Source organism: Montipora capricornis, chromosome 12 (assembly GCF_036669925.1).
Source record: "Montipora capricornis isolate CH-2021 chromosome 12, ASM3666992v2, whole genome shotgun sequence".
In the NCBI taxonomy this organism is placed as follows: Eukaryota; Metazoa; Cnidaria; class Anthozoa; order Scleractinia; family Acroporidae; genus Montipora; species Montipora capricornis.
Window position 1 is genome coordinate 38949938 of NC_090894.1, and position 12232 is coordinate 38962169.

The 12232-nt window shown below is 39.1% G+C and overlaps 1 protein-coding gene across 2 annotated transcripts in view; it reads right to left on the bottom strand.

Moving 5' to 3' along the window:
- The window catches only part of LOC138025192 (nuclear pore complex protein Nup133-like), a 53017-nt gene that overhangs the window by 15798 nt on the left and 24987 nt on the right, over positions 1–12232 (bottom strand). For both annotated transcript variants that reach the window (XM_068872386.1, XM_068872385.1), the window contains exons 16-27: positions 11755–11791; positions 10934–11038; positions 10459–10594; positions 9390–9499; positions 8456–8562; positions 7228–7330; positions 6072–6197; positions 5365–5467; positions 4978–5021; positions 2869–2916; positions 1976–2058; positions 16–98 (exon numbers count right to left, since the gene is read on the bottom strand). In XM_068872386.1, the coding sequence (XP_068728487.1) occupies positions 16–98; positions 1976–2058; positions 2869–2916; positions 4978–5021; positions 5365–5467; positions 6072–6197; positions 7228–7330; positions 8456–8562; positions 9390–9499; positions 10459–10594; positions 10934–11038; positions 11755–11791 (1085 nt within the window). The remainder of the gene's footprint in view (positions 1–15; positions 99–1975; positions 2059–2868; positions 2917–4977; positions 5022–5364; positions 5468–6071; positions 6198–7227; positions 7331–8455; positions 8563–9389; positions 9500–10458; positions 10595–10933; positions 11039–11754; positions 11792–12232) is intronic.

Here is a 12232-nt window from a genome sequence, read left to right on the forward strand (position 1 = left end):
TGTGAAAGGACTTACCCAGTGGTAAAATGACACCTCTTCTATCTTGTTCATATTTCTGCCTAACTTCATCATAACGATTCTCTTTTCCTTGACATCTCCTGCCAAAAAAAATACCAAAACAGTGTTAGAATCCTTATGGATTAAAACAACAAAGACTGGTCGTCTTCAACCCCCATAGCTTAACAACACTGAAGTGCTGTCTTTTACCTCTAATTTGCTCAGCCATATTACCTGACCTTGGGCAAGACACTTTACTCTCATGGTGCCTCTCTCCACCCTGGTGTATAAATGGGTACCGGCAATTTAATGCTGGGGGTAACCCTGCGATGGACTAGCATCCCATCCAAGGGGCAGTAGAAATACTCCTAGTCGCTTCATGCTACTGTAACCGGAGATAAGCGCCGGCCTGATGGACCACTAGGCTCGTAAAAGACTCTTTTTTCACTCCGACTCCCGTAAACTGGAAAGGGTTCAACAAAGTTCACAAGTTAAATTTATACAAGCGCAAAACAATTGTTAAATACTCAGTGAAAAGTATTTGTCGAGTATTCGACAATTATTTTGTTTTTGTATAAATTGCATCAGATATCTAGGATTTTATCTGTGGGTAACAATCACTCAGGACATGCGTAGTATAAGCAGTCTGATAGTCTTTAAGAAGCTGCTCGTAAACTTGACTTCTTTAAATCATTAATTAAAATTATTAAGTGTATGTGTGTTTAATGTTTTGTGGCCTCAAGACCCGGGCAAAACTGTTTCAACATTTGCTTCAACATTCCTTCGATTTCGTTGAACAGCGCGGATATTGAAACAGTTTCTTCCCTCTTCCAACCGCGTTGAAACATGCTGAATCGATGTTGAATGCAAAGCGTTTAAACTTTGCTTCAGTAACCATTCAACATTTCTTTTGTTATCGCGAATGTTGAATGAAGTCGAAGCCGTATGCGCCTGCGCACTAATCGGTCTCTCAATGACGTATCCACGTCCGTATCCATAGTAACAACTGCGGCTGCAGCCTGGGAATGAATACCAGGCCTCTCGTGAAGCACTGTTGAATCAACTGTTGATGATGTGTTGAAACCGTCTGCCCACCACAGCAGCAACATCGTTTACCGGTAAACATTACTTCAACAAAAGCGAACGGATGTCGAAGCAAATGTTCTGCCCGGGCCAGACTGAAATCATTTCTCACATGATCTGGTCTGGTGCTGTAATGACTTGTATCAAGTAAAGCTATGATCCTCGCACTTATGGACGCAATTTTAGCAATTGCGTTGAGAAGACTGAAAAATTCAGGAGTTTAAAGGAGTTTGAACCCGTGACCTCGCGATTCCGGTGCGACGCTCGAACCAACTGAGCTATGAGACCACTAACGTTGGGAGCTACCCATTCGTGGGTCCTAATTTTCCCGTGAAGAATGAATCAATGAATGGAATGATATACGGAATGAATCATTTACTGAACTGCCGATATGGAATCAAGAAAGCTATGATTCTTGCAGTTATGGAGCATAGCTTTACTTGATTTCATAGCAGCAGTTCAGTATATGATGCAGTCCATATATCATTCTGTTCATTGATTCATTCCTCACGGGAAAATTAGAACCCACAAATGACCAGCCCCCAACGTCAGTGGCTTCATAGCTCAGTTGGTTAGAGCGTCGCACCGGTATCGCAAGGTCACGGGTTCAAACCCCGTTGAAGTCCTGATTTTTTCAGGCTTCTCTACGCAATTGCTAAAATTGCGTCCATAACTGTGAGGATCATAGCTTTATTTGATTTCATATCCGCGGTTCAGAACATGATTCATTCCATGTATCATTATCATTCTGTTCCATGACTTATATTTTGCTCGCTCAACGATAGATAACGAAACCCACCACTGTCCTTGAGTGACTTTATATTTGAATAATATGAATCTAGTTAACTTTGGGAAAAGAATAAAACTTTATACTAAAATATGCGTATAACACTACCTTAACGCTTGGAGTTGATAAACATATCCATCCAACGCCACATCGGCTAAATCAACCATGTGTTGGACAAGCAATGACAAAGTCTGGCAAAAAAATATTAAATACATATAAGAAGTCAGCAGTACTGAATAAGAGTTCAAACTCAAAAGAACGAAGACATAGTGGTTAAGACAGGGCTTATTTTCCTTATAACATGGGTAGCAAACTTACTAACTGCTGATTGGCTGAGACAGAGGGTATTTTCATTAATTTTGGTAAATGCCCCCAGGCAAAATTACTTTCATTATTATTACGGTTTCATTGATTTGGTATTGTTTTACAAAAATTCGTTCCGCTGGTTCGTGCGTTTTACAGTTCGTGACGCTAACTGAACACTGAAAGAAAAATTACGCCACAGAGTGCGTTCTTGACCGTATTAATAAAAGAAAGGTTTGCCCTCTATGTTATTAACAAGTAATCGCAATGGGTCCTCGTAAAATTAAGGACTAGCATCACTTGTATTTTCAGAAGTGGCAGAAATTGACGAGCTGCTGCGCGACTCGGGAAATTTCTGCAACTTCTGAAAATACGCGTGGTATTAATCCTTAAGTTTACTCGTAAGATCTCAACACTTTTGGCCCTGATTGTAGATTTACTTGGTGTAATCCTGAGTAGCAGATATAAAACCCGCGTCCTACCGCTACGCCAACCCTGTTAAATTCACTGAAAGAAAGAATTTATTCTCCATTTCACCTTCACTGCATGTCAAAACATAATTTTGATAGCTTCGCCAAAATGGTCTGTATGAACTTTTGAGAACTTTTAGATTATGCACAATTATGCAAAACACATGGGATTGTTTAGTGCAAGATATTTTTAAACTGAAGTAAATGGAAAGACTTGAATGGCCCCACCTGGTTATCGTCAATCCCTTGAACGCCTCTATCAGCCGTTAATGCCAACTATGTTCAAACAAGAATATTCAGTTGTCATAGGTATTACCAGCGTTCTAAAACATGCAAAATATTGATTGAAAACGAAACTGGCAACTTAATGCACCCCTCCGAATCATTACCCATTACGACAAAATAGGGACTTAAAGATCGACGACGGCGAAGTCGACGAAAACGCCACCTCAAAATATAACTCTGCTCTGTCGTAAGTCTTTCGCGATTATTCGATCGGTTTCGTGTCGTCGAAAATAAATAGGTACGAGCGGTTTCTCTTTAAAAATAAAGAATGAATGATTTGCATTTGTACGCTCACGTTGTCATTAAAACCTCAAATATGGTGATTTTACGTCGTCGTTCTGCAGAGTACTGCAAAAAATGCGTGCGCACGTGCTGCACGATTATTTTTCCTCTTTTAACTAATCATATTGTTGGTCCGTCGCGTTGTCGTCGACTACCGCGTCGTAGATCTTAGGGCCGATTAAACACGGTACGATTTTTGTCGTATGCAAAAGCTCACGACAGGCCTACGACATGACTTACGATTGTCGCAGCGTTGTAAAACATGTTTTAAAATGCTACGACATTTTTTCCGACGTACACAACAATCGTAAATCATGTCGTGGGCTTGTCGTAAGCCGTTGTCGCATGCGACAAAAGGGAGCTTTAGCAACGACAACGGCGACGGCAACGAGAACGTCGTAAAATTTGCATATTTAGTGGGCAAAAACAATAGCTTTGCACGCCCTGCACGTGCGTTTTTCATTTTTGTCCATTTCTTTGCCGTCGTCAGCAAAGCAACAACGTGAAATTACCAAGTTTGAAGTGTTATGGAGAACGTCAGCACCTGGAGGTAAATTTTCATTTTTCTCCCCAAAATTAAGCGCCGCTCGTAACGGTTTCATTCCTGAGGGACTGAAACACCTTTGTCATATTAAAAGGCTTGGAATAGTCGCGAAGTGATCGCAATAACGTGAATTTATGTTTTTACATGACGTTCTCGTTGCCGTTCCCGTCGTCGTTGCTAAAGCTCCCTAAAGTCGTACCGTGTAAATCGGCCCTTACAGTCCCTAATATTCCACGGAAGCAATTCTTTGCTTTCGTCCTAAACATATTTTGTTGTTTTATCCGGAAAATTCACTTCTCTATTCGCGTTGAAAGATGGGAAAACTGGCCATAGTGCGATCCACGAGGACAATGAAGCGGTTTAATATCCAATCGACGTTAAAAACCACTTTGCATTCCTGCTCCTAAATGCAAGTACTTTGTGACGTAAACTCAGTAATAAACCAGTTCCCTTCCCCTGCTCGGTCGTACATTCAATTTTACCTGTTTTGTTCCAAGTTATCGAGGGTCTATACATAACAGTGCATTTGCACCTAAAAGTTAGACACTGGACAACCTTCTTTTGCAACCATCCACTTCATCAACTCTTCAAAAGTCCTTTCTTATAAGATCTATTCGCACATGGAACACTCTCGCCGACGAACTTGAACTCAGTATGGACAGACGCTATTCTTTTAAAGCTACCATGATATCATACTATATATCCGCCCTTGCCAACTACGATGTTGATAACCCCCCTTCATTCAAAACTATATGTCTCAAGTGTAATCTTTCTCGAAGTCTTGTCTCGCCCATCGCATGTTGTATGTAATTGTACCTAATTTTTTACAAGTATATTTTAATAGTTTTTTTTCCTCAGGGCCCGCAGTAACTGGCTACCCGCTGTTGCGGTGTCCCTGCCACTACATATATTTGTTGTATTTATCAGGTATGCAGTGGAAAGTTAATAAATAAAAATAAACAAATAAATAAATCCTATGCGAGAAGTTTCTCAAAATACTAAAAGTTTTAAAACCAAATCCCTATTGCTTGAAACCTCCTGAAAGCGAGCTTGCAGTGTAAAATTTTGTTTTGTTCTTTAAAGGCGACCGATAAACACAATTAGTATGATTCGAAAGTGCGTCGCGTTGTCTAAATCTTACAAGCAAACTGACACACACGGCGTATGATAGATGAATCAATGTGAAGTCTCTGTCTTTATTGTTAAAACTTAGACATTTTACCCACCTGCCTTAAGAGTGATGTCCTTACTCCATTTGGTCCACCTGTGGCTAAAGAAATTGGTAACAAAAATTGACCAAAACTCTTCCAATACATACATTTGATGTGAATGCGAGATATTTTACTACTACTGCGGGTGCGGGCTATGCTGAGCTCTCTAATTATCAATAATTGGTTTCGTGGTCAGTGAACTAAACGCAATTCTCTTTAAACGAAACTTTTAAAAATCAATGCCAAAAGGTGATGTTCTGGATATTGTTGCCAATGTAGTAACCCAGCAGAGCTTGAACAAAAGCACAAACAACCACACCCAATATGAGTGTCCCAACGCTACACTATAAACGGCGCAAAGTGTTTTTGGCCAACAAGCTGCATGTACAGGAGCCATCATACCAGTCCAAGGCACAAGTTCAACGTCTAACTCTCCTAAGCTACTGCTTGGTTGATACATCATGGAATTTGTCTGGCGGTAGTGCCAGGCCTCTTGGAGCATTCCCTGTTGGGAAAGGAATGACAGTCACCACCAAGGCGGGACAAAACCTAGGTGTATATACTGATGACACAGCTAAACGCAAAATCATTAGTTTTACTTTGCTAAAGCTGCACAGTGATTGATATCCAACAGTTCAGTGGTTGATACATTACGCTTGTATTACGTTTCGATGCAACTTGGAAGAATGGAAAGCACTCAAGATTTAAATGCCGCTTTCAGCTGAGCTCAAAATAAACTCACGCTTTTCTTGTGCTCTCCAAAATTCTGAAGCGCATCAGAGCTTGACATACAAAAGGTAAGGCATGTTGTATCAATTAAGAAATGAATTGATAATTGACTTTGTATGACAAAATACTTCAAAACACGCACTTTAGATTTATTTTACCCCGAGCGCATAGGCACCCGGAACTTAAGGGTGTGAAAGTTCCATTTGTTTGATGGTGTAGGACTGCTAAACACTAATTTGATCTCAGATTATTTCCACAATGTGCTAGCACAACCAGGAATGAGAATGCTATCATTTATAGCTACCTTCATTAACCATCGCAATGACAGACTTTTTATAGTTTGCTTTGTACCATGCCCAAAGTATAGGTTCGTGACTTACCCGCATTATTGTATTTACAGCAAGAATTGTTTGAAGCAGAGCTGACGAAGAAGACGGATTCTGTTTTGCAAGCACTCCTTCTTCATAATCCAACAAACATTCGAAGATGTCAGAAATCTTTGAAACCTGTCGAGCAAATTAGGGTTCGTTATTAGCTCTCTGCTCCTCCATGGACAGCAGTGGTTATGTCCTACCCATACGGAACAGATAAAGAACTACACCTACACTTTCCCAGTTAAAAGGACCATATGGCCGGCTTAAAACACCAAAATCATCGCGGCACGTAAGTGGATTACAAAGGCTTCATGTAGAGTCACAATTCCCTTTGTATCTTAAGAAGGGAGAGGTATCAAGTCAGAAATTTTCAGGATCATTTTACTTTTCAGTAGTCATGTTGAAAACATAGTAAGAGATCAGCTTTCAATATCGGTTCATCAACGCTAATCCTAGCACTGGTCAAGCGGTATATTAATGAACAAGTCATAATTTCACAAGAAAAATGGTTACAAAATACAATTCACTTAAATTGGTCACACAATGTCTTAATTTCGTACACGTAATAACAGGTCTAGCCTGCTCTTTAAACCTTTGCACATGTTTTGCATTCACAACGCAGGCTGGCCATTGATTCGACACAGGAATAGTTCTCATATGCGTTTATTGTAGCAGATGCTTGCTTTATAAGGCAAACGGATGGCAGTTTCACAAATGGCTTTTCGGGTTCGAAACGTTATGGAAACTTTCGAGAAACGGGTCCCAGATTTTGCAAATAGAGCAAACATACATTAACACCGATGTATGATTACCGCTACTTTATGTTTGTATTCGAGTTTTCAGAGTTATGTTCAACTTCAGCCATGCTAGAGTTTAAGAATATTGTTATCCATTGACGGTTTCCTTTTCCTTGAATGCACTTCACCCAAGATTTAAACTGAGCAAGCTCCTTAAGAGAAGTTTTAGGAAAATAACTTTGATCTATTAGATAATTTGTAGTTACTATTTTGTCAAGGCCGGCCGGGTCTCTTGCTGAAGAGCGGTAGCCCTTAACATAAACCACGACCCTCTCATGGTCTTGTTCTTCAACTTTACTTTTTAAGATTGCAACAAACGTGTCTCAGATTAAACTAAGCTTCTACTTCCATGTTCAATTAGTTACCTCTCTAAAGAACAAATCCTGTTCTGTGAGACCTCTGACTTGTGATTTAATCTGTCGTTTCTTGATAGCAAGTCGAATACTTCCATCAAGTACTTCCTGGTACCTGGTACGTCACCAAAACCAATGATTACACAGAGCAGTATTTTTAAAGTAAAGCCAGCGGGTGAGTTACTAAATACACTGTGATAACAGACTGAGGAGTGAAGCACTCCAATAAGGAAACAAGTTTCTTTGCGACGTACATTGGCAACTGTGTGGGTTCATAGCTCAGTTGGTAATTGTACATTCTAGGGTTACAGGTAGACTGTAGGTGACAAATCCCACTGCAAATTAAACCGGGATTATTCTGTACTTGCATCCCTCATTGAAACAGTGCCCACCCTTGCGACATAAGCAAATTTTGGCTGTGTAGGGGGGGAGAAGACTAGCGGAGAACACTTGGGGCCGGTTACTTAAACCACGTCTAAATCAGACCGCGGTTTACGCCAATCATTTTACTTCCAGAATCTTTTACAGGTGAGTTGCTTCAAGTTCACAAATGTTTTTCCCCTCTGCTCGTGCCTTCTCTACACTACTATTGACATTGGACACCTTTTACACACTAGAACTGGCCAAAATGAAAATGACTTGGTACTCGGTTTTGTTAAGCACCGGCTAAACTTCGTTTGTATAAAGGTAACTGTTTGGTTTTATTTGCATACAGTGGTTTAATGAAATAAATTCTTTCATTTTTTTAACACTGCACCACCGAGTTAACAAGTGTTCCTTGCAAAGTGCTGCAATAATTTATTCTTAACCACCGATCTTTTTATGTATTTTAAACTAAATATGTGAAATACACCATTATAACTGCCAAAAAATCCAATTAAAGACTAACTACAAGAAACTTGCAGTTGCTAGTGCTAAGGTAAGCACAAATAACCGTCGCCCAAACCGAAAAAGATATCTTAACAACCTTGTTAACTGAGGCCAACAATTTGCAAAGCTTCTACTTTAACCAGTAAACTTTCCATCACAACAAACCACACAATATTGACAAACAAGTCTTCTTAAAATTCGAAAAGAAGAAAAAAATTGAAAGGTATCACCAAGTTTTTAATGTATTTGAAGAAATCATGAAGCCATCTGATTTTTACATTTTTGCCATAGCCAGGGTGGTATGCCTAATGTGAATTCATTCTGGATGCAACTAAAGCAATAAGGTGGTAACTAACACAACAATACTCACACATTATTGACTTTGCACAGAGCCACAGCTGCAGAAAGCTTCTCTGCATGTTCACAGATCAAATGACAGGTTAAAGATAAGGCATCCTTTGAGTTCACAACACCAAGCTGCAGTAGCCAATGAATAAAAAAAAGGAAACTACCTGAGATACGGACAAGAGTACTAAAGAATGGAAAAAAAAAACAAGATCAAAAATTAAAGTTTTTGAGAAGATAGTTTCTTCTGTCTTTTAAAGTTAGGTTGGTATAATTTTATGGAAAAAGAAACGGCGTAGTACATTTCAGATATTCAATGATCGGGCAATGATTAACAACTGAAGATAAAAATGACAAGTTTTTTTTCCCTGGAGCTTTATGTCACGCAATCACTTGAGGCCTGTCAAAATGCTCGCACCATTTCAACGCAACATCTTGCAACATTGTTGCATGATGTTGCGACATGTGTTGAACGGGCTGACCAAACGCACGCAACATTTTCAACATTGTCAACGCAATATGTCGATGAATGAAGGGGTAGTTTCTAAAGAAATTGTGATGCTGCGTCGGTGGGGAAGTAGTATACAAAAATTTGGTTTTATCAACGGAGTTGATAATGTAAATTGGCCACCGTACATATGTCGATGTTTATGTGCCCCAGGCCCCTGGTGCGCAACAAGTGGACCTAGCGCGCATGCCCTGCACGAAAATTTTGACCATTTTCAAATTTGATCCACCATCATCCAACATGTTGCAACATATCGAAACAGAGTGGCCAAACGTACACAACATCTTGTTCCCAACAATGTTGCAAGATGTTGCGTTGAAATCTTGCGAGCGTTTGGCCAGGCCTTTAGAAGGTAAAATAATGCAAGGCACACTTGCATTATTTGTACTTGTTGATAAGCAATATTATTAGTATTTCTACTGGTACCTAAAAGATTAATTTCATTTCTTACCTTCGCCCATAAGCGCACACCTTTCAGGAAGTCAAGCATGAAAGCATGAGCTTTAAGCTTGTCCTCCAGTTGATGAAGGATGATGAGTGAAGTGGAAGCAGATATTCCACCTGTGAAAACAAAACAAGTTTGAGTGTAATACGATAATTTTACCATTTACTTCCATAAAGCAAACGTTGTGAAAATTTGCAGCAAATACACACTTCACAAAGAATGTACTCTAACTGCCTGGTAGAGATCAGTCAAAACTATTTACAAAGATTTGACCGGGAAGCTCTTACAGTGGCTCTTGGTATTGGCTCAATTTTCCACTTGCATTCCCCCTTTTCCCCCGCCTCTCCCCTCCAATGTTGCTAGGGGGTGGAGGGGGTTAGATGGAAAGAATTTGGGGGAGGGATTTGTCCGACTTTCCTAAAAAGTGGAAAGTGTCTCAACCCTTTTGGCACTTATCGTATGTCTGTGGTACAGATATACAAAAAAAAATCTTGTGAACAGAACTGACTTGTCAGTGATTTACATGTACTTTGAAATTTTCTGAGAAATTCTGGTGAAGAACGGTGGATGATAATGAACAACTGAAAAGGCTCGAAGAGAGAAATACTTTTTCCATCATTTTAATTGTATTTTTAAATAATTTTATATTTATTTTTTTAGTGCGTGAAGTGTATAAAAACTCGATACTATGAACCCACACTCACTTAATTAATGTTTAGCACAACTTTGCCATAGATGACATTTGACCTTAAGCTTGATGTCAAGTGTGTTCTTGGTTAACCTGTATGATTCAGTATTGATCAGTACTTAGTCTAATCTCTGTAACTACTTCGGTCACAACAACATTTCGAACTTAAGTTGCTGTGTTTTGTTTTGCTTTTGTTTGATATACAAAACAAGTAAACTTTTTTTAAGAACCAAAGTCAATGGAGATACAGTAAGAAAAAAAAACTATCACTGAAAAGGGAACACATCAAAATTATTGGACATAAAATTGTTCCCACCCAATAATATTCTTCATTTCGTGATTTCTTTTTCTAAAAAAAGTATTGTGAGGTCATAGCAACACACTAACCTGTAGGAATGGACTCTGCCCAACGTGGATCTGACACTGGAAAATCATCAATCAGCTCTTGACTAAGTGTGAGTACAGCAGTATCTAAATCTGCTCCTGATGCAAAGACTTCATTACAGATACTTTGGGCTTCATCCTACATTGAAATAATAAACTAATCTTCTACAATGGGAGTTTGTGACATTTATTTTTAATTTGCCTCAAAATTATCTTTTGTTAATGCAGGCTTCATTTTGTCAGTCCCAGGGCCATATTGATTTACTAAGACAATAGACAAATTGATATTTTCTTGAAAATACAGCTTCTTTGATTCTCTAAAGGTTGTTTGGTCGGTCATTTAAGTATTAAACCTAGGCACTTGAGTCGAATCCACTAAGAATTCACAACCCCTTGCATTCCTTATCGAAAACACAATTTACGTTAACCCTCTTCTCTTCCATACCCACCACCTAAAAGCAGACTAGGTCAAACTCACCCTATTTCCTTGACAGAAAAGCAAGAAAGCAGACTTGAACTTTTTCATATCATCATCAGACTCTACAAATGTTACTTCACCAAGTGACACGTCAGCCAAATTAACCTGAAATAAATTGGCAATGTATATCAGCCACTTCACCATTGCAGAGATAGACAGGTGTATAAAATGAGAATAACACATGCATTATTGTAAAACAAAGTCACGGGTAATGCATAGTGCTTTTGACCAGTGTGTAACATTAAATTTTCCAGGGCCTAGTTGCTCACGGTGAGAATGAAACATGTTGAGTTAATTCTAACATGAATCACATATTTATACATTAACTGCATCGCTTTAAGTGAAGGTTGGGTGCCTGAGATATCTGGGGGTTTCCACTTTTGGTAGCCAACCCCTCGATAGAATGCCTCCATGGCTAGCACAACACGGCAACCCAACTATGAGCCCCACGACAATAAAAAAAACAGACAACAGACACACTGAACTATCAGTGGAATGAACAAGGGAAGGATTTCTTTTTAGGGCGGGGGACGGAAAAACGAACTTGCTATGAACCCTGCTGGAGGAAACAACTCCTCAAGCTGCCATAACAAATGCCACAAGTACAGTTATGATGAACGGAACTACTGCGTATGTGCCAACAAACCAACCGCTGACCACTAGCAACACAGGTGTTCCTTGAAAGAAATTGTATTTAAATCGACATATGACGTTGTTTCATTACCAGCATTTTAGGCTGCAGACTGATATAAATTGATAAGCTTTAGATGACTTAACTTCATATTCACCATTCTACTACATTCACTTTAACCTTAACTCACCTTTGTAGTTTGCAACACAGAATTCCCCACATCTTCACTGTATAAAATAATTTATATTGTTAATAACAAACAAAATAAGTATTAATCAGACCTGATCAAAACAATTGTGCATGATTTGGGCACAAATTGCTTTTAGCAGAGCAAAAACTTGAGGACTTCTGAAGTTATTCCACTGTCTCTTAAAGCAATCTTCTGTACAAGTGTACAAAAGGAACAAATAAATTAATGAGTAGTCACTGACGCATAGCTACAGATCAAAAGAAAGCTGGGGGGCCAACGGAATTGATTCATGTGGATTTAATACATTTTAAATTTGCTCACTGAAATGCAAGACTCTGATGTTTGAATAAAAAGGTAGATGCTTGTCCAGGTTTCAAATGTTTCAGTTTGGCTCAAATGTGACACCTGAATGATGAATTTGTTTTAATGCCAGCACAGACAACATTAGACTCTTTTAACTCATTATTAATTTGTTGTA